Source organism: Spodoptera frugiperda, chromosome 11 (assembly GCF_023101765.2).
Source record: "Spodoptera frugiperda isolate SF20-4 chromosome 11, AGI-APGP_CSIRO_Sfru_2.0, whole genome shotgun sequence".
In the NCBI taxonomy this organism is placed as follows: domain Eukaryota; kingdom Metazoa; phylum Arthropoda; class Insecta; order Lepidoptera; family Noctuidae; genus Spodoptera; species Spodoptera frugiperda.
This window is the reverse complement of record NC_064222.1, coordinates 3,482,144-3,505,814: the sequence shown is the minus strand read 5'-3', so window position 1 is coordinate 3,505,814 and position 23,671 is coordinate 3,482,144. Positions and strand designations below refer to the sequence as shown.

At 36.5% G+C, this 23,671-nt stretch overlaps 3 protein-coding genes across 4 annotated transcripts; 1 reads left to right on the top strand and 2 right to left on the bottom strand.

Annotated features, from left to right (window-relative positions):
* Positions 1 to 235: 235 nt before the first annotated feature.
* Positions 236 to 1,400, bottom strand: LOC118274545 (NADH dehydrogenase [ubiquinone] 1 alpha subcomplex subunit 7-like). Its single transcript, XM_035592101.2, has 4 exons — positions 1,211 to 1,400; positions 1,041 to 1,129; positions 749 to 847; positions 236 to 383 (listed from the first exon to the last, which is right to left on the bottom strand). The coding sequence occupies exons 1-4, from the start codon at positions 1,280 to 1,282 to the stop codon at positions 311 to 313; spliced, it is 333 nt and encodes a 110-aa protein (XP_035447994.2). The 5' UTR covers positions 1,283 to 1,400; the 3' UTR covers positions 236 to 310.
* A 439-nt stretch (positions 1,401 to 1,839) lies between these two features.
* Positions 1,840 to 3,723, top strand: LOC118274978 (uncharacterized). Its single transcript, XM_050696853.1, has 4 exons — positions 1,840 to 2,008; positions 2,341 to 2,417; positions 3,064 to 3,219; positions 3,625 to 3,723. The coding sequence occupies exons 1-4, from the start codon at positions 1,973 to 1,975 to the stop codon at positions 3,701 to 3,703; spliced, it is 348 nt and encodes a 115-aa protein (XP_050552810.1). The 5' UTR covers positions 1,840 to 1,972; the 3' UTR covers positions 3,704 to 3,723.
* A 59-nt stretch (positions 3,724 to 3,782) lies between these two features.
* LOC118274544 (cytosolic 10-formyltetrahydrofolate dehydrogenase) lies at positions 3,783 to 20,105 on the bottom strand. Of its 2 annotated transcripts, none has more exons than XM_050696843.1 (16): positions 19,900 to 20,105; positions 19,519 to 19,660; positions 18,958 to 19,055; positions 15,676 to 15,812; positions 11,820 to 11,971; positions 11,259 to 11,377; positions 10,747 to 11,013; positions 9,798 to 10,402; positions 9,213 to 9,401; positions 8,579 to 8,717; positions 7,229 to 7,391; positions 6,568 to 6,686; positions 6,082 to 6,279; positions 5,412 to 5,584; positions 4,691 to 4,890; positions 3,783 to 4,177 (listed from the first exon to the last, which is right to left on the bottom strand). In XM_050696843.1, exons 1-16 carry the CDS (start codon positions 19,924 to 19,926, stop codon positions 4,122 to 4,124), a joined length of 2,784 nt encoding a protein of 927 aa, XP_050552800.1. In that variant the 5' UTR covers positions 19,927 to 20,105; the 3' UTR covers positions 3,783 to 4,121. The 2 variants fall into 2 exon arrangements, with proteins under 2 accessions (XP_050552800.1, XP_035447993.2); XM_035592100.2 differs by lacking the exon at positions 8,579 to 8,717 and adding an exon at positions 8,107 to 8,245 and having other exon boundaries at positions 19,900 to 20,099.
* Between the last annotated feature and the right edge of the window lie 3,566 nt (positions 20,106 to 23,671).

The window sequence follows — 23,671 nt, the reverse complement described above, 5'->3', positions numbered from 1 at the left end:
AGGACCCCGTGCCTCTTAAACGTGCAAGGGATGGCCTCCGGAGTGGTTTTAGTGAGGTAAAAAGCTTTCTCAGTCACTTTATGAAGATGTCCCCCGTCATCAAAAAAAGGCTAGGAAGAAAAGCACTTACCAAAGAACTCCAATGAAGTACATGTAATACATGTATTTACTAGTGTAGTATAAAAACTGCAATACAAATGTTTTCAAGGGTTTGTAATATGAAAACTTTCTGCCCTTACACTACATGCACTTTATTTAACTTAAAACATCTGACATTTGTTTGATATTCCATTAATTTGCTACTGTTCATTTATTCATAGTGTTTGTCCCACTGGTACACGGGGCCCGGTGTAGGCCTTACATTTGCTGCTTGCTTTGGTGCTCTGAAAATAAAAATCACCAAGCATTTAGTCTCATTCACGAGTTAGATTTTATTATGAGTGCTTTGTAATATCGGACTGTACTTAACACTTTGACTGCCAATAGAAAACTGTTGAAGGCAAATCCTCCACTAACATCGGTCACCGGTGACCCCCGTTGCGTTTAAAGTGTTAGTAGTAAATCTTTGAAAATTGTCTGACCCAGAAATTAAACCTTGCCTTGCCCCTTGTGTTTACTCAACCAGTGAGGCAGTTAATCACTTTCTTGGTAATGATCATTTGATCTACATAAAAAATTCTAATTGGATAAATTCTAAGATTATAGATTCTAAGCAGATTTACTTGAAACAATATTTTTATTTACTTACCCCTTGTCACTGCTAGCTGATAGGAGCTGCTGGGTCAAATCCATAGGGGGAGCCACTTCACGGCGGCCATCCCTGGTGTAGTAGTAGTTGTGAGAGTGCCTGGAAAATTGAATTATTCAAGATGTTCAACTTGTCAATAAATAAATAAAACTCAAGATTGAATTTTTAGCAGATTTTCCTCTTAATATACCCTAAATATTCTATTTAAAATGTTACTTTCATGTAACTTTACTTGTTAAATCAAAAGAATAGCCAAATGAAACCAAGAAATAGGTTATAATTTCATACTCACTTGTGAGACGATCCATCAGGGATCTGCGGCTGTGGCTGAGTCCTTGCCGCGATGAGTGGCTCAAAGCGTAAAGCATTTGTGTGTTTCCTCTACAAAAACAAATAACAACATCATTTACCAAATCCTTTCCCGTTACATAATAAACCAAAACAAATCAATTAATTACTTACTCCAAGAAGGAAATCCCTCAATTTTTGCATCACAGGCGAAATATCGCGCAACGCTACTTTTGCCTTACTCATTTTATAATATTTTTATATCAACAAATTAAGAGAAATTATAACTTTTTCGCAATTACGATTTTCTTTCTCGAAAATCAGAAATAAACATCTGATTTTGACGTGTTTCAAATTGACGTTTGACAACAATTGGCTTAAGTTGACAAACGTCAATGCGTTTTGTTATTTCGTGACCAAAATGGAAAAAAAATATTCCACGCGAAAAATAAAGTACTCAGTATTTTATTTTATGGTATTTGATTTGCCTTAATGTCTTGCACAATACAGAGCGGCCATTCCAGTACTTATCTATTCGAGTAAGCAATAGTCAAATCCTAGTCTGCTAGGAAATCTTGCGATCTTACATTATTCGAGCAAGCAATATTCAAATCCTAGTCTGCTAGGAAATCTTGCGATTTTACAATTTTTTCCTATTGAATAACTGGACCCTCTGGTATTCACGCCCCCAAATAATTAAGGGATGAGATAGGAGTGCAAAAATATAGCCAAAAGACATGCAGTGTAAATTATGTACCTCCTTGAAAGTAATATTGACTGGTAGAGTAATCAGCATTTTCTTCTAATTTTTCATAGCAGTTTTTGACGGGTTACAGCAGTCATTGCAAAACAGTGTGTGGAGAGAAATATTGTCTGGCATCAAAATTCTAGTAACATAGCTTTGTTCCGTACTTTGCCCAATTTATAAAGGCAAAGATGTTTCGTGCTCTGAGTGCTACGTGTAATTTGTCTGTAAGTTATTAAATGAACAGAAATAAAGAAAAATTTCTTTTTTTTCATTCTTCTCTTTTAGTGCGAGGGCCCATTTATCCGTAGCTTCGTGTGGTCGCAACGGAACAACGCTTTGCCCACGAAATGTGATGTCTGTCCGTCCACGCATCACAATACCTCCCGCTTCATCTCTTGTCCGTCGATCCGTTGAAACGTCTCGTGCGACGACGTAACAACGTAACGCTACGACCACACAATGCAGCGCAACGGATAAATCTTATTTAATCAAAGATATTCTTTCCAAAAATATATATTTACCTAAGTAGGAACCTGATCAGTTCGTTTTATTTCAGACAAAAGTAAATCGTCTTCCAACGACCAACTTTGTCAGGCATAATGTAATTCCAAGCTCCGTCCCTATACCTGACAAGTATGTTTTGAATTGTTTCAGTAAACTCTTACTTCACATTTTATTTCCTAGAGAAGTGCAGATAATCAGTAATAATAATTATCACTTAGTGTCACATACCCGACACAATTCTAGGCTCCGAGCTATTACTGAGAATAAAAAGAATCGGTTAGCCCACAAAGCTCTAATCCATTTGGGGTAGACGCGTTCTTCATGTCTCCAGGTAAAGGTGTTGGGCGCCCCCCAGCCGCAAGGTGGCTATATTGGGTGCATAGAGCTGAAGATCGAACCCTGTGGCGTGGCATTGAAGATGCCTATGCCTAGCAGCAGACGCTTTTTTAAGGGGGAAATCATCCCATGACTTCTCCCGCCTTGGGCGAGGCGAGAGGGGGTGTTAGACTCTTACTGACTAAATACCACCCCGTGTCTACTCCTGCTTTTTGAGCCGGAGCCCCGGTAAACCCGCTAGGTAGTCCGCAGCTCCGGATCAGGCATCAGCTCTACTGGACCCCATATTTGGTGGGTCTGATGGCTCTTTGAGGCGCGCGCGCCGCACGCACGGTTCTGATTCTGGTCTGACGACTTGCCTGCTGTCCGCAGAGCCGCACTTACGGTGGCCGGAGATCGAGCAATGGACGCTGAGTTTTTAATTACGTTTATTTTGTAGATCTGCAGAGTCGGAACAGCTTCGTAATCTACGTTTGGCCATAACACCTAGCTATGGGTATGGTTCCAATACGTTCGAGAATGGGAAAACTCAAGCTTGCTCGTCATCTGTTCTAGCTGGAGATCCGAAACATGTGAAAATGCGTCAGGATATTCGGTGAGGCGTGAAACTTGTGATTTTTAGAACTCCTTTATATTATTTTGCATTAAGTTATATTATTTTGACAAGAGCTTATGGCGCCGACTCTAACCTATCAGTACTTATAAAAGTCATTTATCCTTTTAGTTTTTGAAGTCGGTTTTTACCTTATAAAGGTACCTTGTAAGCGTTCACAGGCTCGCATCGTACGCATTCCGTATGACGTCATCAGTACGCATCGCATGTAGGCACGGACAATGATGCGGTCCGTACGATGCGGATCAGTGGACGCAGTTGTACGAGTTTCTATTCAAGATAAACTAAAATCCGTATCGTGCGATGCGTACGATGCGGGCCTATGATCGCGTACCTTAAACATACTGTTTAAGAGTATTCAATTTATATTTTATGACTCGTTTACAGAAAGGAAATCCTGGATAAATGGAGTAGACCCAAACCAGACTCGCAGAGGGAATGGTTGAAGAATCTGATGTTTCTCTAAAATATATTTAGTATTTAATAGTTTGGTATTATTTATGTTTATATCCGTATTCTCTTAGTCATCTGAATGAAAAACAAAGTAAAATTGTAAAGCTTTATATTTAAAAATAATAAAGTCTAACAAATAAAATTTTAAATACAAATAATTGTATAATTAATTAACATTATTATGCATTGTAGTCGTTATATAAAACGTATCTTAAATACTATATATTTACATAAATTTACAGCTATATTACACTAAGTAGATCTTACAATTTATACATTTAGGATGCCTTGTGTTTACATAAATTAGATGAAAACTTAAGAAATAAGAAAACAACACATTTTATATGTAAAATAGGGATTTATGTGAACACTACAGGCATCCTGAAAAAATAGGCGCTTTTTGACATAATTCATTAATCAGTTCGTTTATCCTAGTACTCGATCGTGATGTTTTTCGTCTTGAGGTACTCGTTCAAAGCTTCTTGTCCTGTAGCAAAAATAAAGTTATGTTAGAGGCGTGTGTAGGACTGATTACAGTTTGTAAATATGACTGTTAAGCTACAAATTCTCGACGATTACTTTGGTGAGTCTTTGATGAGTTTTAATGACATCAACAGTCTATAAGTGGCTATTGCTGACTAAAGGCCCCTTCTTGCACAGATAAGGTTTGAGCATTAATCCCCACTCTTGCTTAATGTGGGTTGGCTAAGTTTTACTAGGGAACTAACTTAACTTACGGAACTAACATAACTAACGGGGATTAACGTAACTTTATTGGGAAACTCAAGTTTAGACAATATAAACCAAAATTACATGAGTATATAAGTTTTACACTTTTTATTTCAGTTCCTTTTAAGCTTTAAATACGTTCCTTGAGAAAGGAGCTATCTAAACAGCTTATGCACAGTGAATTTCCACTAACAGACATTAGATCAAATTTTAATCATTGTAAGATTATTTAAGATAACAAATATCTATAAGAAAATATATGTCTACATACCTAAATCCTTGCCAAATCCAGATTGTTTGAATCCTCCGAAGGGCGCGGCTACGTCGGTCTTGTTGTACGTGTTGACGAAGACGGTGCCGGCGTCGATGCGCTCTGCAAACTGCAGCGCGCGCGACACGTCTCGCGTGAACACTCCGCTCGCTAGACCGTATTCTGTGTTGTTTGCGCGACGGATTACATCGTCCATGTTTCTGGGGGGAAATAATGAAATAGTTTAATTATTTTCAAATTGGATCAAATTAGACAATAAAGTTATCTTTAAAGGCTTTGATTTTAAGAGTTAGAATTTAGTACTAATTGAAATGATGCGTGGAATTTACATCACAATTGATGCTACATAATAACTATTAGACTGTTGCACCACTAAAGCACATTTTTTTTTTTTTTTTTAAAACTTTGCCCCACATTAGGATTTTCTCCTGTGTCGTGGGTGCGTCTACAAACATACAAGTTCACATACACATGACACCCAGACCCGAAACAACAATTTGTGGATCACACAAAGTGTTGCTCGGCAGAGTTGCCCAGCCACCGCACCAACCGTGCAGTCGTTTTGTCGTTAATTTCGACAATTTTGTAGTTAACTTCATTATTTTATTTAAAATACGATTCACGGATCAATTTACAGCGTTACAAAACAAATAGGTACAATTACGAAATAGGACAACATAAATCACAAATTATAGCTGATAATCACAAATATCACACTCACTTGCTACTAAACTTGCTGATGATCATGATAGGTCCGAATGACTCTTCCTTGGCGATCCACATGTCGTCCTGTACGTCAGTGAACACTGTCGGTTCGAAGAAGTATCCGGGCCGGTCGACGCGCTTGCCGCCCAGTACTAGTGTCGCGCCTTCCTTCACACCGCGTTGGACGAACTGTGGGGAACGAAATGTAGGTGTGATAGAAAGGGGATAAAAGAAGGAAAGGGGTAAATAAAAAGTACATTACTTTCATTTATTTTAGGATACTTTTTGGGCCTGTTTTATGTAGAGCGACGTTATAATTTTTGTTTAAAACAGTATTTACAACTCGACTATTTATTTAAGCTACATATACTTTGTCGATGGGATTCTAAACAGCCGCAATGCTGCAAACTTCGTATTCTACAGAAAGCACAAAGTCGCAGTTAATGACATACTATGAACAATTACGAGTCGTTGTATCCTTGAATCGTCACGCCTTTTATTCCCAAGGTAGGCAGAGGAGCACATTACGAACCGTAATGTCACTATACTATACACATCCACTTTTCACTATTGGTGTTATAAGTCCTATGTAATAGGGAGTGAGCCAGTGCTTTTTACATACATTTACATTCGCGATTCCCGTAGATTGACTGATTGGGAAAACGAAATATAAAGGTAATACATACCTCAATAAGTTTGTCCATATGTGCCTTATGGTTCTGTGGTCCATGTGCTGTGCCTCTATGTAGTGGGTCGCCGATGGTCATCTTCTTAGTCTCGGCCACCACGCGACGTACAAACTCATCGTGAATAGTCTCCTCAACGAACAGACGACCAGCTGCTATGCAGTTCTCGCCCTTGTTGAAGAATACCGATCCCATACCCTGCGAGATAAAAAAATTACATGAATTTTCATGTTCGAGGCAGTTCGACTTATTTTGAGCTACGATCGGGGCTCATAATAATTAAATTCTACATAGGTAATATATTAGGTAGAAAATAGATATAATTTGAGTTGTGTAATCGAAATTAGTTACAGTATGTGTTAATAATAAAGTTGCAGAAAATATTACGGTACCTAACTAACCTTTATCAAAGTAGATTACGCAACAAAGCAGATGAATACTCAAATAGCAGTTTTTCTTATAACATTGTTCGGTATAATAACTTACATTTCTGACAGCCTTGTCGAGATCGCAGTCTTCGAATATAACCAGCGGTGACTTGCCTCCCAGCTCGAGGGACACTTTCTTCATGTTGGAGGCGGCGCACGACTTCATAATGGTTTGGCCTGTAAGGGATTATTATGTTTTATTATAACTTTCGTGAGACATACTAAATTAATTATTATGTTATCGGCTTACTCTTGTAATTGTTTCACAAGGAACACGTAATTTGTGAGCAGCATTCCGCGACTACGACGTGGCTGAATATGAATATGAGCCTCTAGCATAGCTTGAAACTAGTCGAGTTCCTCGTCAAACAGTTACGTAAGTAAGCCGATAACATAATAATTAATTATTATGTTTTAGTGTGATAAAACGACAATATTGTTAGCATTGCATTGGGCATTGTAATAGTGCAAATTATTATAACTATTATAATAAAATATGGCTTGACTTGTACCTTAAGGTGATTATGATAAATGATATTTATTTCTGTAAGTAGGTTATAAAAGAACACTTTTACATGTCAATATTTCAAATAGCTAGGTGAGGCCGGCATTGACCCGAGGCCGATTCAAAAGCAAGTTCTATCGCAGACAAAGGTTTTTGCCTTAGATGTAGGAACATTATAAGTTATATTTTACTTTCTCTCAGTAATGTAACTCACCAATCTCCGTGCTGCCCGTGAAGCCGAGCTTCCTGACGAGTGGATGGTCTGCCAGCGCCTGTCCGGCGACGGCGCCGCTGCCGGGGAGGATGTTGATGACGCCCGCCGGGATGCCGGCGCGGACTGATAGCTCCGCGAACTTCAGCGCTGTTAGCGGACATACCTGGGGGATGGAGGGACCAAGTTAGGAGAATTAAGTTATTAAGTAGTGTTGTGATGGTAGAGTTAGTTAATATTTTGTCGCCACCCTTGCTCTTACAATGGCTGTTGAAAGAGCCAACTAAGGAATTGTATACACATTTGCCAAGCGAAGAGATTATGACAAAACCTTGTATGTAGTTACCAAGAATATTTAATTGAACTACTTTTTGTCAGCTGACTCAAATTAGAAAGAAAATAAGTTAGATTTTAGTTTGTTTAATGTCAGTTTCCTTAAATATCATACAAAAATAAGCCCAAAACTCCACACAATAAAGTACAATTTAGTTTAACGGCAATTTTCATGAAAATACTAGTACTATAAAACTTACAGCGGCGGGTTTCATGACGACAGTGTTCCCGGCGGCGAGGCAGGCCGCCATCTTCCACGACAGCATCATCAGCGGGTAGTATTATATAATGTAAGTAGTAGTATTATAATGCTTACAGCGGCGGGTTTCATGACGACAGTGTTCCCGGCGGCGAGGCAGGCCGCCATCTTCCACGACAGCATCATCAGCGGGTAGTATTATATAATGTAAGTAGTAGTATTATAATGCTTACAGCGGCGGGTTTCATGACGACCGTGTTCCCGGCGGCGAGGCAGGCCGCCATCTTCCACGACAGCATCATCAGCGGGTAGTATTATATAATGTAAGTAGTAGTATTATAATGCTTACAGCGGCGGGTTTCATGACGACAGTGTTCCCGGCGGCGAGGCAGGCCGCCATCTTCCACGACAGCATCATCAGCGGGTAGTTCCACGGGGTGATCAGGCCACACACTCCGATTGGCTCCTTCTTCGTCATTGCTAGGTTCCTGGGAGGTTACATAGGTATTTGTTAGTCTGTGTTTGTTTTAGGATCATCACGCGGGTAGTACCCTTAGTATGATGTTTGTAGTACGTCTATAATACTTACAGCGGCGGGTTTCATGACGACAGTGTTCCCGGCGGCGAGGCAGGCCGCCATCTTCCACGACAGCATCATCAGCGGGTAGTATTATATAATGTAAGTAGTAGTATTATAATGCTTACAGCGGCGGGTTTCATGACGACAGTGTTCCCGGCGGCGAGGCAGGCCGCCATCTTCCACGACAGCATCATCAGCGGGTAGTATTATATAATGTAAGTAGTAGTATTATAATACTTACAGCGGCGGGTTTCATGACGACAGTGTTCCCGGCGGCGAGGCAGGCCGCCATCTTCCACGACAGCATCATCAGCGGGTAGTTCCACGGCGTGATCAGGCCACACACTCCGATTGGCTCCTTCTTCGTCATTGCCAGGTTCCTGGGAGATTATATAAGGTATTTGTTAGTCTATGTTTGTTTTAAGGCATTACGCGGATACCAGTACCCTTAGTACAAGTTTGCTTTACGTTTAAAGTAAGAGAAAGCGCGTTCGGCGCTCATGATTGGTTGGTTTATTCGAGCTGGCTAATCACAGCGCCGAACGCGTTCTCGTTGCGTTTTCGTTCAACGTAAAGCAAACTCTCACTAAGGGTACACAGACAGTTTTGAAAAAAAAAATATATAAAGACCGATTTTACATTTAAGATAGATTTTTATTAAATATTTTTATATTTTAGACATCAGATCAGATTTTAAATGGAATTTTCTAACTTGGCAATCGAACTTCATACTTTGCAATAATTTAATTTTACTTGTATGTAATCACATAAGTAAAATTTTCTTTAGTTGTACAAAACTCGATTTTCGAATCATTTTGTAACGACTTTAGTCAGTTTTAAAACCAATTATTGTAACAAAATAAGACAATAATCACCTGTTAGGCCTAGCATGGTTAATAGGTATGGTAGCGCCTTGTATCTTGTCGCACCACCCTGCGAAGTACCTCCAGGTCTCTATGGACATGCCGACATGCGTCTTCAGTGCCAACGTGTACACCGCACCCGAGTCTATCGACTCTATCGTCGCTAGCTCTTCTTTGTGTTGCTCCATCAAATCTGCTAGTCTAGAAGAGAAGATTTTTGTTTTGGTAAGCGATTTTGAACTTTATTTTGTTAGGGATAAGAGTGGTTTTTGTGTTTCTGGTGTGAGAAAAATGTTAGTTATTGAAAAGAGAGATAATTTTGGTATGCGATTTTTTACGTAAGTTATGTATTTGATTGTGAATGTAAAAATATATTCCATTTATTTGAGAATAATATACAAAAAATGAAATTTTTAAGAAACATACATTCAATATACACTTATGTAAGTGCTGAATCTATTTTGATTTAACGAAATAATACTCTATTTTACTTAGGAAGTCCAATTTATGAATATAAACGAGTTTACAACTACTACAATTAACAGTGAAATCTATCATTAAACCAGTTACCAACAAACATACAACAAGACTACTTACTTGAACAACAACTGCCCTCTTTCCCTCGCACTAATCTTAGACCATTCTCCTTCTTCAAACGCCTTCTTAGCGGCCAACACAGCTTTATCAACATCATTAGCCGAAGCGCTCTGTACTTTGCAAATAACGCTCTCATCCGTCGGATTAATAAGCGTCAGAGTCTTACCACTATCAGAGTTCACAAATTTGCCATCAATGAACAACTGTGTGGGGAATTTAATCTTCATTTTATTGCATTCCATTTCAAGTCCTTCGTACTCCACTTCTGCATTCTCCGTGCCACCTCTAGCCTTCAGTATAGCAATGGTGTAAAATTCTTCAAAGGTGGTGTTCATATATATGTCTTCGTTCTGTAGTTCTAGTTTAGCCAAGTCTTTGACTTCCTCTACAAGTCTGACGACGTCCATAGAACCAGCTCCTGATGCAAAGAAGTCGGTGTCGTCTTCTATGTCTATGCGCAGGATTGCCCTCCAAATGTCGCGGACGTTTTCAACGAATTGTTTCTCTTCCGCGGTCAGTTCTAGAGTCACTTTGTCTTCGTTTGCCTTGAAGAAGTTCTGTGCGGCTATCATTTTGCCGTTTACTTTCAGTCTTTGGATGTTCAGCTGAAATTAAAATAAGTTGTTAGTGTGAATAGTGTATAACATTGGATATTGAACTTTATTAGGAAGAGAATAGAGGTGGAATTTAGTAAACTGCGATATTTATTGAGTTTGTTTATCTATAGAAGATTTATTGATCACACTTCAATAGTTAATAGAAAGACTTCGACAAACTTGAATAAATCTTTTGGGATCCAAACAGACTAACTAAGTCTAACTTCAATTAATCATTATGCATTGACCCGTTATAAGTCGAAACGCAAATCTACGCGAGACACAATGTGTTTTCTATTGTGTCTCATATACCAATAGGCAAAAGGTTAATATTTCATTGACATCTCACATACCTTCACGCCATCATTAGCAGTTATAAGCAGACCAGCATCATGTACTACTGCCGCCTTACTAAGCCCAGGAATAACTAGCGCGTCTCCTTTGGTCTCATACTCGTCGACCCATAGAGAAGAGCCGAAGAACTTGACCTCTACGGTCGCCTCACTATCCTCTACGACGCCTTCTCTAGTCTGTGGTTTGATGAAGCTGGTGGCACCAGGTGAGGAGTCCAGACCTCTGATGAAGTTGTGGAGTGCCATGCCGCCTTTTGACCAGTCGATCTGTAGGAAGAAAGGAAGATGTTGTGTTTTTTGTAAAACTTAAGTATTTTTTAAACTTATGTGACTTGATAGTGATTGATTGATAAGGAGGAGGTTCTCTGGAGGATCAACTCCACTATTTTAAACAAAAAATAAACTTGCATTTAACCGGGATTAACGCAAAGGGAATCCCTTCTTGTCTACCGTAGTTTCATTTAGGGAACATAAAAAGTCCTTAACAGTGAAACTCGTAAAATGGAAATTACCTTGTGCGTCTCAGGTTTGAATAGTGCGGGATCGTAAGTGGCGCCCTCTTCCGTCTGTTTGATCCTCGGCGCGGTGTCGTTGGCCACCATGTTCACAGCCTCCGCTAGTGCTTTGATACCTGTTAATTTTACAATTTGTCTTATCTATCTATCTATTACATCATAAATGTTTAGGGATAAAATCCTATTGCTAAATATATTGGTCACAAATCGGATCCGAGACCCTATGCTCTGTAGGCAGTGAGTTATTTATTTATATCAAATCGAATTCTGAATCGGAAACTAAAAGTGTACAACCAGCCTTAAATAAATAACCCTTACCCTTTATAAGGTAAAGGGAATATTTTTACCACCATGTTTACTTCAACGAAAAGTTTAGGGAATATTACAAAAAACATACATATTTTAATAAACCACAAGAAGTTTTATTTTAACTTGGCTAGTTCTTTATGCCTTATAAAGGGATAAAGTCTTATTTATTGAATCTCACGACACGGAGATCCTAGTATGAGACCCAGGAATCAACCAACTTTCCTTTTCAACAGCTAAAAATATCCTTACCTTCAGGGTACAAATATTTATTGTAGATGGTATCGACTGTGTCATCAATAGTGCAGGGGAAGCTCTTCTGCAGCAGGATCGGTCCGGTGTCCAGTCCATCGTCAGCCCAGAATATGGACAGACCACATGTCGTGTCACCTTCTATTAGAGTCCTGGAACAAATAGGTAAATATGTGTAAAAATCACTATAGAATGTTCATAATTAAAATGTTTAACTATAATTTGAGATACTAGGATGCATAGATTTTTTTTTGGTCAAGCCCGCCACACCTCCCATACCACTGCAAGTCCTGTAAGCCAGGATCTACAGTAGATACAACCATGAAAACAGATGAACGACTGCCTTGGATCCCGCAAAAACGAAATTAATCAGAAGATATTATTAGATAGGACAAGAAAAAATGGATGCCAAGAAAGTATGGAAAAATCGTAGTTTCCTATGAGTTTATGTAATATGTATTAGAGACTAAAATAAAATAATTCTACGGCCTTTCCGAAAATTATTTATCAAAAATAAAACATTTCTTTAATTTCCATGGGTAAAAATTCAGACATCACAAAAAGCAAACTACAACTAAAACTGTGTCATGTATAATTGCATACTGTAGTGAAATTAAAAACTTTTCCATTAATGACTTGCATCAACCTCTATCTCAAAACATTATTTACCAACTCCCATTTACGTACATAAGGTATAATGAATACGTAAATGCATAATTATCTCAGTTACGTAAAAAATCCAAAAAATATGCGCATAAAGTAATGTGGAGCCATCTGCAAATAAGTTAATCATATTGCTGAACTCTGTTTGCTAAATAATAATGAACAAAATCAACAGTGCACAAGTCAAATGCGATAACAACGTGCATTTTTTAAAGAACATTGTAACTAGATAATTCTGGTTATTACCGGTTACATATTGATTTAGTCCATTACCTAGTCCAGCTGTGTGCAAGATCAAAAATGAATAATTAATGTGTTTAAAAGCTTTCGACATCACTACAAAATTTTTGAAAAAGTCAAAGTCGAAGTATTTAATTATTCAAAATCTACATTATATACACATTAGAAACTGCTTAATAGATTTTGTCTGTCAGTCATTCAAATATTTGCTTACAGTATTTTCTTAAAAAAAAAAAAATCTATTTAGGAATTAGAACGGGTCCGCTCAAATTGTCTCGGCCCTTTCCTCAAAATGCCATTAAAGAACGAACTTGCACGGCTCTCACACATTATTTTTTCAAACATTGTCTGGACTTGAAAAAGAGACTTAAAGAGAGATGACCTTGTACTACTTTGAGAAGAAATGCCGACCTCATCTATGTAGATTCTTTTTATAATAATTTTGAAGGGTAAAAGTGCTCTTAGCAGCCTATTTACAAAAATAAATTCATAGTTTCATTGATAATGTTTAAAAATCTACCCTTCTGTGTTGTTTGTACTGTGCCATGTCTATTCTATAAGTAGCACTGTAGGTATAATAACCCCAAATTAACAAATCACAACAAGCTCGGAAACTAGTTATTAGGTATACTATTAGCATACATTACGGATGCATTCTGCAAAATACTGGTTCATACCGGTTACACACGCAAGCATGACTAAATAGAATTGGTGTATTTTTTGAACTTGACCCTGAGACTGAATGCATATACCTACTTAGTGTTTATATGTATAGGTATTATATACGTGAGCTACGTAAGTGGTAGTCGATTTGAAACACTTGAATCTATTACGATGCACGTGGAGACGACTATAGTGCGCCTGCTTATTATGCTATCCACTCTTCATTTCAAGACACCTGTCTAGGTTTTGCTTTTTTGGAGTGATGTTCTTACTCTTGACAAGGAGTTCTCCTTAGAGGTTGTAATGCACTTCGTGATAATGAATGGTGTAATGGTTACCAAATAGGTATGTATTATGATCGCGCTTTACCATTTGTCTGGTAGTGTAATGATGGAAAGGACTGAAAGAACTGAAGTTTTGCAGTTCCCTGCATAATCATAAGGTTTCGAGGCTTTAAGACATGCATCTACCACTATAAATAAACCTGGATTGGATTCAAATGCTGCTGGTATTAGATGAGTCAAAAATGGCAACATTAGTTACCTGATATGATATAAATAACATACGGAACCGACATAAGCAGCCATTTTTTTCTCAAAATTATACAATATACAAAGTTCTATCATGCAACCTTTTTGCTTATTTACCGAGCACGCAATTTTCTAACACGAGAGGCAAAGTAGCAAAAAGCCCATAATGATATAGGTAGCTAAATTACTTGATTACATTAAAACGATGTCATTACAGAAAATGAGTGAGGGGAAACGTCGGGCCGGAGCAAATTGCTAACTCCATACAAATGGGAATGTAAAGTTACTATCTATCTACTTCCTATGTACGGAAAGTCAAGTTATTTAGTATCAACATGACCAGTGCCGGCGTAAGGGCCACTGATACCCCGGGCGAAAATATTGTGGCGCCCACTTGATATTGCTTCCCTCAAGCTCAAGTGTTAGTTTTTTGCTGAAAAAATATGCATATGCATAGAGCGTAGAGCACAGATCTGAGGGTTTGCACCAGGAGAGGCAAGAGACTCCAACTTCAGACCCTGGCGCCCCCCAGAATTTGTCGCCCTGGGCCATCGCTCCATCACGTCCCCCCCTAACGCCGGCACTGTTAACATCAACAGCCTATTAAGTGGCCATTACTAACCAAAGCCTTTTCTCGTACGGAGAAGGTTTGAGCATTAATCACCACGCTTGCTCAATGCAGGTTGCCATTCGTTATTTAGTATGCAGGTAAGAAAATAAACATTTATTTAATACAGATTTGGATTCATTAAAAAGTATACAATTTAGTACAACAATAGCTACTTAGCCATCTCTGTACTGAATTAATCTTTATTTACTAAGTTGTATACCAAATGTGTTACTCTTATGGATATCTCGTTAGTATTTTGGGAATCAAAGACACGATAATTATTGTTACATTATACATTAACAGTCCATAAGTGCCCAGTACTGAGCAAAGACCTCTTCTTACAAAGAGAAGGAATGGGCATTTAATTAATCACCATGCCTGCTTGCTCGAAGCAGATTGGATAAGGATTATTATGTTTAATTAATTAATCCATTACACATTCCATTTAAAATTAACGTCTAAAGCCACAATTCAATCAAAACGAATCGATAATTAAACGAATAGTGAAGTGGGAAATCGATTAAAATCGATTATGTGCATTCTGTTGCAATGCATGTAGTCGATCTTGCGAGAGATTGCACCACGTTCAGAGTTCCGATAGAACGTGTTCCCGAGCTATGATGACATAGAGAGGGTCCGTTTCGTCACTCGATGTACATATATGTACATAGTTATATCGATATCATTACAAGACAAATTTTCCTTATAAAGTAACCATAAAACATTTTGTTATAACATAATTACTTAACATGATTTGTGACATTCATTATCGCTTGTAAAGTTGTTTGTTTTGATACAATGTTTTTGTGAAGAATTTTTTACTTGTGTAGTACTGCGACTTAAATTAATGCAGTATCTTAGAAGGGGACTGGTGTCAACGTATCATTAGTAATAAAAAAAATTGGGTCGAATGCTGCTGGCTGGTAACATTGTAACTAATAAGGTATATTCTAACTTTTATTTAAATGACAACCCTAAAGTAGAAAATTCCTAATAAACAGTAGATCCTAATCTCAGAAGGGTCAGTAGAGAGGTACATTTTTAATATAACCGTCACTTCCCACCAATTACAACTCTATGTAATAATTTCAAGTAGAGCAACTTTTCCAGGCGTCATAAATAACAGCTGTAACGAAGTAGAACCACTTACCAGTTGATAGAAGAAGCTCCTCTATGCCTGGGCAGTATACTGGGATGGTAGCAGATACTCTCGTACTTGGGGTACGTGATCACCTCCATAGGGATGAACTGTGTGCAGAATGGCAGCACGTTGATGTCTGCATTCACCTGTTGACAAACATTATTAGGAATAATAGATTATTTTTTACTTTACGTTTATTTTTTTATGGCGTAGGCGGCGTACGTATGGCGTAAGTAGGTAATGTGCGCCAACTATGGACACCCGCAACACCCGAGATGTTACAAATATGTGTTGCTTGTCTTTTAGGGATTGGGTTTATCCGCTAAATACGGTTGCATTGATAAACGTAAAAGACAGTCTTTCAATTATCGAGCAAGCCCGACTGATTTCGAGCTCGAAATTAGACGAGGTACGTCAATCTATCGCATCAATGTCATTCTACTAGATTGAAATGTCAATCAATGTTTATATTCAATTGCTTATTATGTATTTGCATACTACTAAGGAATGAATCGTATTTATTACGATCAGCTGTTCTAATTAATCTCTTGAGGCAGAATACTTTATCAGCATGTTTTGTAAACACGCGCCCCGTCCGTGTAAACTTATTTCAAGTAATTATGAGATAGTCAGGTTATCGAACAGTTTGACTCTCTGTAACTAACACACACGCTATACTATTTGTATTTATTTGTATAGGAAATAGTCATAGTTTAATAGGGAGTTCCCTGCTATGTGGTAGGTAATGAAAAATCATAGTTATTTTCACTCATTTTCACATACGTGCTACGTTAATCTCTCTATCTAGGGAGTTCCGGACTACCTAGCGGGCTTACCGGGGCTCCTGGTCGAAAAGCAGGAGTAGGAACGGGGTGGTTTTTAGTCAGTAAGAGTCTGACACTTACTCTCTCCTCGCCCAAGGCGGGAGAAGTCATAAAAAAGAAGTACCTATGCAGGTACTAAAAAGCCACGTGATTGTTTCCGGCATGGAAAATGGAAAGAATGAATCTTAAATTCCTTATCAACTACAAACAAAAGGTAACAACGGTAAGCATTTTTTTTATTCTACCGGCTATCGCCTATTTTCAGTGTTTTGAGAACACTTGAAAGTGTAACGACATACGGAAGCAATATTAACGTATGAATGTACCTATAAATGTAAGATATCGCAGTATGATCGTCCCAAATACTTGAAGTTATCGTAGTTCACTGCTTAATTAAGTAAATCGAAATGTCCGATTTTTTAAATTAGGACATAAGCATTATTATTTTAATATGTAGGTACAGAATATATTTTATTTTGGTCTGTAATAGATAAAGTACTTATTTTAAGCTATATGTAGGTACTGCCTATGTAGCACGGCTATGTTAAGAGATATAAAAGGTCAAAAGTGCAGTAGGAATAGCGGCTCAAATATCGATATTATACGGAGCTGTGACATAACCATGTTACGATACAATATTCATTATTGTCAAGAAACTGACTATAAATAGGTATAGGAAGAGGAAACACTCTTTCAATAGCTATTTACTTTAATTTTTGAAGAAGTATATGCATTTTTCGAGACAGGCTCGAGTGTATTCGAGCTCGATGCATTTCGGGCACGCTCGACTGTTTTCGTCAGGCTCGAAATTCGTTAAAATATGTTTCACATCATCTTTCATAATATATTCATGTGCATACATTGTGCAATTATGTAATTCTCTTTATAGTTAAGTATTCAAAGGAAAGTCACTTGAGACTTAAGAGTCCTTGAAAGTACAGACGTAGACAATTTGATAGCTAGAATTACCCATGTCCAATTAAGGATTTAACTTCTTAAGTTAAAGTGCTATTGTACTCAATTATGACACTTATTGTCATTTCTTATGAAACAAATTAACTTAATAGGCTAATAGCACTTCTATTACAGTATGATTATCACTTCATATTTATTATTATGTAGAGACAGAGAGACGGTACATAGGTGTAGTGCTTACGCAATAAAATAATGATGGGGTAGTAAGCAGGGTATGAAAATTAAATATCTAATTAGCCCGATGATAATTATCTATAATAAAAAAATATTAGACACGTATTTTTCCATTTTGTCAACAATACTTAGATAAAACGGAGTTAGGTTTAGGAGTGAGAAGTCGTTACTTGGCATTTTTTACAGTATAAAATGTTGGAAATCGCGAAGTCTCACGTTATTTCAAATCAATGTATCCTCAAAAGTATTGCATAAGAAGAAAATTGTGCCTTAGGTAATTATTATAAATGCAAGATTTCGATCTCTGGTACAAATCAAGATTCGATTTCAATCCCGAGACATTGTGTAATACGAGCCAGCCTACGTCCTCGTAGCTAGGACTTTAAAGATTGAATCTACGAGTGGAGATCGGCTCGTAACGAATACTCATATTCCTATATTTATACAAGTGCTTAAATACAATTTCTTTAGTATGAATGCACTGAAAATTTGGACGAAATTTTTTTAAAGGTGATTGCAATGTCAGTATCAAAACATAATGCATAGGTGCTAAAATGTTATGTCACCTAGTGTTTAAATAACAGTCTAAGAGGCTAGACTATATTATATTTGCTAATTATATGCTAATGATATAAACGCGACGAATTCGTTTGTAAAGAAATGTTAATGCGTCGAATGTGCATTTTTGTTTCGGAACTTCGATATCTATTTGTATTTGGGTAGGGTTTAAATTAAAAAAAAAAAATTGTTGGTACAGATGTCTCGACAGGCCTACTCGGTAAATTCAATTAGGTGAATAAACTTGTAGGATATTACTAGGTGTAACTTGTCGAGGATATTACTACTGGAAACTATTACTCCTTTATAAATGTAAGTAATTTTTTTTTTGCCGAAAATTGTAATGGGTACAGCATACCAAGTTATTTTTATGAAAATGAAAAATACTAAATGAAAAAAGGTTGATGCTGTAAGTCTATTATTTTTTTATTAATTGTTAATTTTTTTTATTTCACATATTCGCAACTCATTTTAATTTATATAAGCGAGTTTATGTTAAACAATATACATATTAAATTTGACAAATCAGACCAGATCCAAAACACAAATTGTTGTTTTGGATCTGGTCTGTGTATGTGAAATTGTATGTTTGTAAACACACCTATGACACAGAATTATCTCCCATAGAAAAAGAAAATCATTCACCTATTATTGCACTATATCACTATGCACACAGACAAAACCATTTAATTTCATAACTAATAATGTATCTGTATCAATTCCGAACTGGTTATAACCGGTAATAAAATGTGGCACTCACTGATTTGTACTGTTCCAATACTTCGGGTATCACTTGGCCTTTCACCCTCCAAGTCTTGTATTTGTATACTGGTTTGCCATTCTGAGATGCGATGGTTGCTGTAGAGACCAAAAAAAGTTTAGAATTAGAAATGGGATGGATTTACTTTAGAATTTTAAATGTTTTGTAAATGGAAATCTATAAATATTTTGTAAATCAAAGTTTTTAAATGCTATTATTTTTAAAACATAGCAATATTTAAAAAATATTTAGTTTGTTATTACTAAATCAAAGATTTTTTTAAGGCAAGTTTTATTTAAACATTCTGTAAAAAAATAATTTAAAGCAATATTAATAAATTTATAAAGATAAGTAAATCAATTGATTTAAAGTAATATAAGCAAATAAATAAAATTAATTAAACCCGAATAGTTTTTATTTATGTAAAATTAGATTGTATAGTTACATTATTTTATTGAACTTAAAATATTTTTATTTTGAATTTCAATGCATTTTATTCATTTAAAGCCAAGATCTGTTTAACCACAACTCTACATTAAATAACCAGTAACAAAAACTTACCCAAGGGATCCTCTCGGTTTCCTTTGTCCAACACGGTGAAGACTCCGACCACCTCGTGGCCATCTTTTTGCAGAAGTTTGAAAACTTCAGCTGCAAACAAGCTCTGACCGATTATAGCAACACGTAGCTTCTTCTTAGGAGCCTGCAAAACACAACAAATATTAATTAAATTTATATTAAATTCTAACAGATTATTTTAAATTATGTGTTACTGGCCAGTACGCTTGAATTTATGTGTTCTATGAAACCAGAGACAAACTTCCCGGAAACCATAGGAGGATAAGTTGATTGATTAATTTATAAAATGCACTAAAACATAAAAATGGTGAATGGAATCACTTTTGAAATCGTAAAAACTCTTTCTAATTGAATTGTACTTACATCATTAGTCAACGAAACAGGTGGCATTTTTGTTAATTTATTCTATGTATTTGATTTGTGAAAAATATTAAAGAAATTAATTCAACTTAGCCCCACTAGTCGCCGAGTGGCGCGCGGTTGTACTAACGTGAAAACAACAGACCGCGCGTATTTAGCTTCTCCGCAGACGGTTTAGCCTTGACTTCACTATCATAACGAATGATAAAGCTTTAAGTGAATTAACTCTATTCATTTCCAAAAGAAAGAGCCGTGTTGGATACCGATTAGGACGAATTCCCGATGTTTTTGCCGCCAAAACAAACATTTGTGACTTTTTTTGTTATGACATAAACTTACACGTCTGACAGTGACATTTAGTTTCAGTGGGTTTCAGTGTTTTTTTTTTTTTATTTTCAATAGCAGCATTTTAATTAGTGTTTAACAATTTTCGATTATAACTGTGAATGTAACAAAAAATATTGTATTGTAACAATAAACGTGAAAGCAAATGTTTTTGAAGCAATATTTCGGTAAGTTTATTTTTTTTCTTACATATTTTTATTTATCGTAATATAAAAAAAATATATACGATTAGAATTGTATACGTTGTTTTAAATATAGCAAAAATACATCTCTTATGCACTTTTTAAGTGATACTATCAACATCACAGTACTCACATTTAACACATAGGCAAATACAATCACCTAAAATCTAGTACTTTTAATTCTAGAACTTAGTATCATGTACTAATTTGTCCATGGTTGTTACTAAACAAAATCGTACTAATACGGCTTACCCCATTTTTAACGAACTTTACCCTACCAGTGCCAACAGTAAGGTGTGTATTTTGAAATTCAACCGTTAACTACGTACACTTGTGACCACGAATTCACCAGGTGTGTCCTAAATAAAGTAGAGTTATAGAGTCAATGGCCTACCTTATAAACTGTACAACTAAACTGCTTGTAAGTATTTCGTTGCAAATACCAGACTGGCCCAAAAATTATGAATGACCATAAAGAATATTTGATTTTTTAACATTATTCACCTTAATTATAAATCATAGGGTTTTTAGTTTGACCCGTAACATGCTGTAAAATCATGTAAAAGTAGGCAGGTCCGTTGTATTATTCCGCTCAGTGAATAACTTCAGATAACAACTTGGTAAACACATTAGTTACCTAAAACTGCTAAAGATAATAAGCCGAACCAGTTAAAAGCAGTTTTCAGTACTAAAAGCGGTTAACTAGCGGTTGTGTTATGAAAACAATTATCGTAAATAGGTTGAATAAATTTATTTTCGCTAATTATAAGCGATGTGGCTTAGTGGCGACTTGAGCGTTAGGTATTGATTTTATATCTCACTCGAGATGAAGATTATGTAGGTATTACGATTAATAATGCAGTTAAAGCTGGTTTTAAATACATTTTTATTTTTCTCTAAATTTAGATTTTTTTATCATACTATAAATATTTTGTATTTCGAATCTTAATTTAAAAGGCACTGTAGTTTTGTATTTTGAATCTTAATTTGAAAGGAAAGGTAGGTACTTATATGATATAAAAAATAGTTGCTTAGGTTCGGTATAGATAAGTAGTACGTGTGTCGTACAAAGTGAATCTCATACTGGGAATGCCTGCTAATCAATCACCTTTGAACCCTTTCATGATGACGGAATGATGAAACTAGATTGTTATTAACGGAAATCTGTAATAGGATTATTAACGGATGACAAATAAAACAATGCAGCAAATGGAAATCAAATACAGCAATGCAACAAATGGAAACAGATACAGAATTTAGAAAAAGATAGAGCACTCTACCAAGCATTTGGAGAAAAATAGACACAGCTGGTCATCTGATACCTGTCTAAATTTATAACAACTAACAGAACATGACGTATCCAGTCTGGAAATGTTATAGTCTAGGTATTATAGGCACACATACTAAACACTTTGATGTTTCGGGAGAAAGCATTCATGGATATTCTGATTATCCGCTGTTTTTGGTACCAAGAAGTAACTCACCTAGGTAGATGAACCTTATGAACTAGTATCATTTCATCCCATTTATCAAAAAAGTCTAGGTACTAGAGTACCCAGGCGGTTAAAATATTTCCTATCCCCTAGGATATCCCTTAGGATAGGACATATGTGTATGCAAATATTTTAACCACTGTGTAACCTACGTTATCGCACTAGTTGCATTTAACTACCAATATTCAAATTGACTTCAAAAAATGCACTAGAGCACCAGTAGCATAAAACCTTGCCAAATATATCAAAATAGGTATGGCCGGCTATCATAAGACTCGTAGAAATCTAGTTTAAACTGGTTCCATTGACAGTGACGATGCACGCCGGATAAATTGACCTCAGATAATGAATGAAATATAGTCAGAGAGTTGACCTCTTGTAGCCTGGACCGAAGATATCAGCTGTTGTTTGGTGAACGCGTATCACGGCATGTTTTTTGGGTATGCACATGATATGGAGCAAATTAGAACTGATAGAATCGAGTTATTTATATCTAGAATTGTGATTTAGAAGTGTGATTTTCATAACCATTATTTTTATTACACGTACAAAATATTTGGATTGTCGATTTTACGTGAATACGTCATATAAATGAGGACGTTTTTAAATAAATATTTCATAATGTTTATCATAATTGTTTACGGAAGTGGTAGCAAGAGATGCATATTACGAAATATAAACTTTCCGCCAGCTTTGGTCCAAATAACTTCTTCTCATGTGCCCATGTCATGTCATAAAGGAAGCTCTACTTTTTCTAAATACAATTCTTTCGCGGATCAATCCCTCATATCTAAAGATCGTAGTCAGCTTCAGGGTTACATCTGGAGCGAATGATCTGCGTCCACTAGCTGATGACGCACGTAACATTTCTATTGTCTGTAAAGGCAATTACCAAGATGTCAAGGTCAATGAAAGTACTAAGAAATACCATCGCCGACATCGCACGTTTACAAACATACACGAACATACTGACATGAATAATTACTGTGTCAAAGCGCCTACAAATTGTAGCATAGCAAGATGTCATTAAACGTACTGATCAAAATATTTGATAAGTTTAAGTGTAGTTTTAATTAGGTGTCATTAATTTTGTATACATTTTTATTGTTGTATAAATGATGATTAGAATAATGTTCAGATTGTTAATTAAAGGATTAAAGCTAATACGTTGTCGTTTATTTAACATGGTCTTTATAGTTATCTACTGGGCATTTTTCAAGTGTTGTAGTGTTACCACCAGCTTTTTTATAGGGGGTGAAAAAAGTTCTCTCGCCTTAGGCGAGGTGCGGAACTAAAAATCATCGCGTTCCTGCTCCTCTGTTTTCGTGAGTCAGGGCTCCGGTAAACCCGCTAGGTGTCCGCAGATCCGGATAAGGCATCAGTCCTACTGGGCATTACCATCCAGGTACAAGCTCACTGAAATCTACCAAGTATAAGTATCAAGATATGGTACTGAAATACGAAATGGTTGTTGATGTAGCATAAAAACAATAAAATAAATAAAAGTGCACTTTCATAGCTGCATCTGGTTAATAGTCAATATACAAACCACATTCATAATTATGTAAAAAAATGGTTCGTCAACGACGCGTTCCGCGTCTGCGCACGCTGCTCATGATGAGTAGTCCCTCTGTGACTTGAAACTACTAGAGCTTTTCTCCATTAATTTACGTGAGTAAATCGTGATTTTTAGTTAATTTAGTATGTCTCACGATAGTTATTATAAAAACACATTCATAATTTTTAAATATATCG

Coding starts and splice junctions, on each gene's coding strand:
- LOC118274545 (XM_035592101.2), bottom strand. CDS start 1,282: ATGAGTAAGGCAAAAGTAGCGTTGCGCGATATTTCGCCTGTGATGCAA. Junction 1,130..1,210: donor TGAGGGATTTCCTTCTTGGA/GTAAGTAATTAA, acceptor TTGTTTTTGTAG/AGGAAACACACAAATGCTTT. Junction 848..1,040: donor CCTGATGGATCGTCTCACAA/GTGAGTATGAAA, acceptor TCAATTTTCCAG/GCACTCTCACAACTACTACT.
- LOC118274978 (XM_050696853.1), top strand. CDS start 1,973: ATGTTTCGTGCTCTGAGTGCTACGTGTAATTTGTCT. Junction 2,009..2,340: donor GTGCTACGTGTAATTTGTCT/GTAAGTTATTAA, acceptor GTTTTATTTCAG/ACAAAAGTAAATCGTCTTCC. Junction 2,418..3,063: donor TCCGTCCCTATACCTGACAA/GTATGTTTTGAA, acceptor TTTATTTTGTAG/ATCTGCAGAGTCGGAACAGC.
- LOC118274544 (XM_050696843.1), bottom strand. CDS start 19,926: ATGCCACCTGTTTCGTTGACTAATGAT. Junction 15,813..18,957: donor TATTGGAACAGTACAAATCA/GTGAGTGCCACA, acceptor GTTTGTCAACAG/GTGAATGCAGACATCAACGT. Junction 5,585..6,081: donor ATATGGACAAACTTATTGAG/GTATGTATTACC, acceptor CGTTCCCCACAG/TTCGTCCAACGCGGTGTGAA.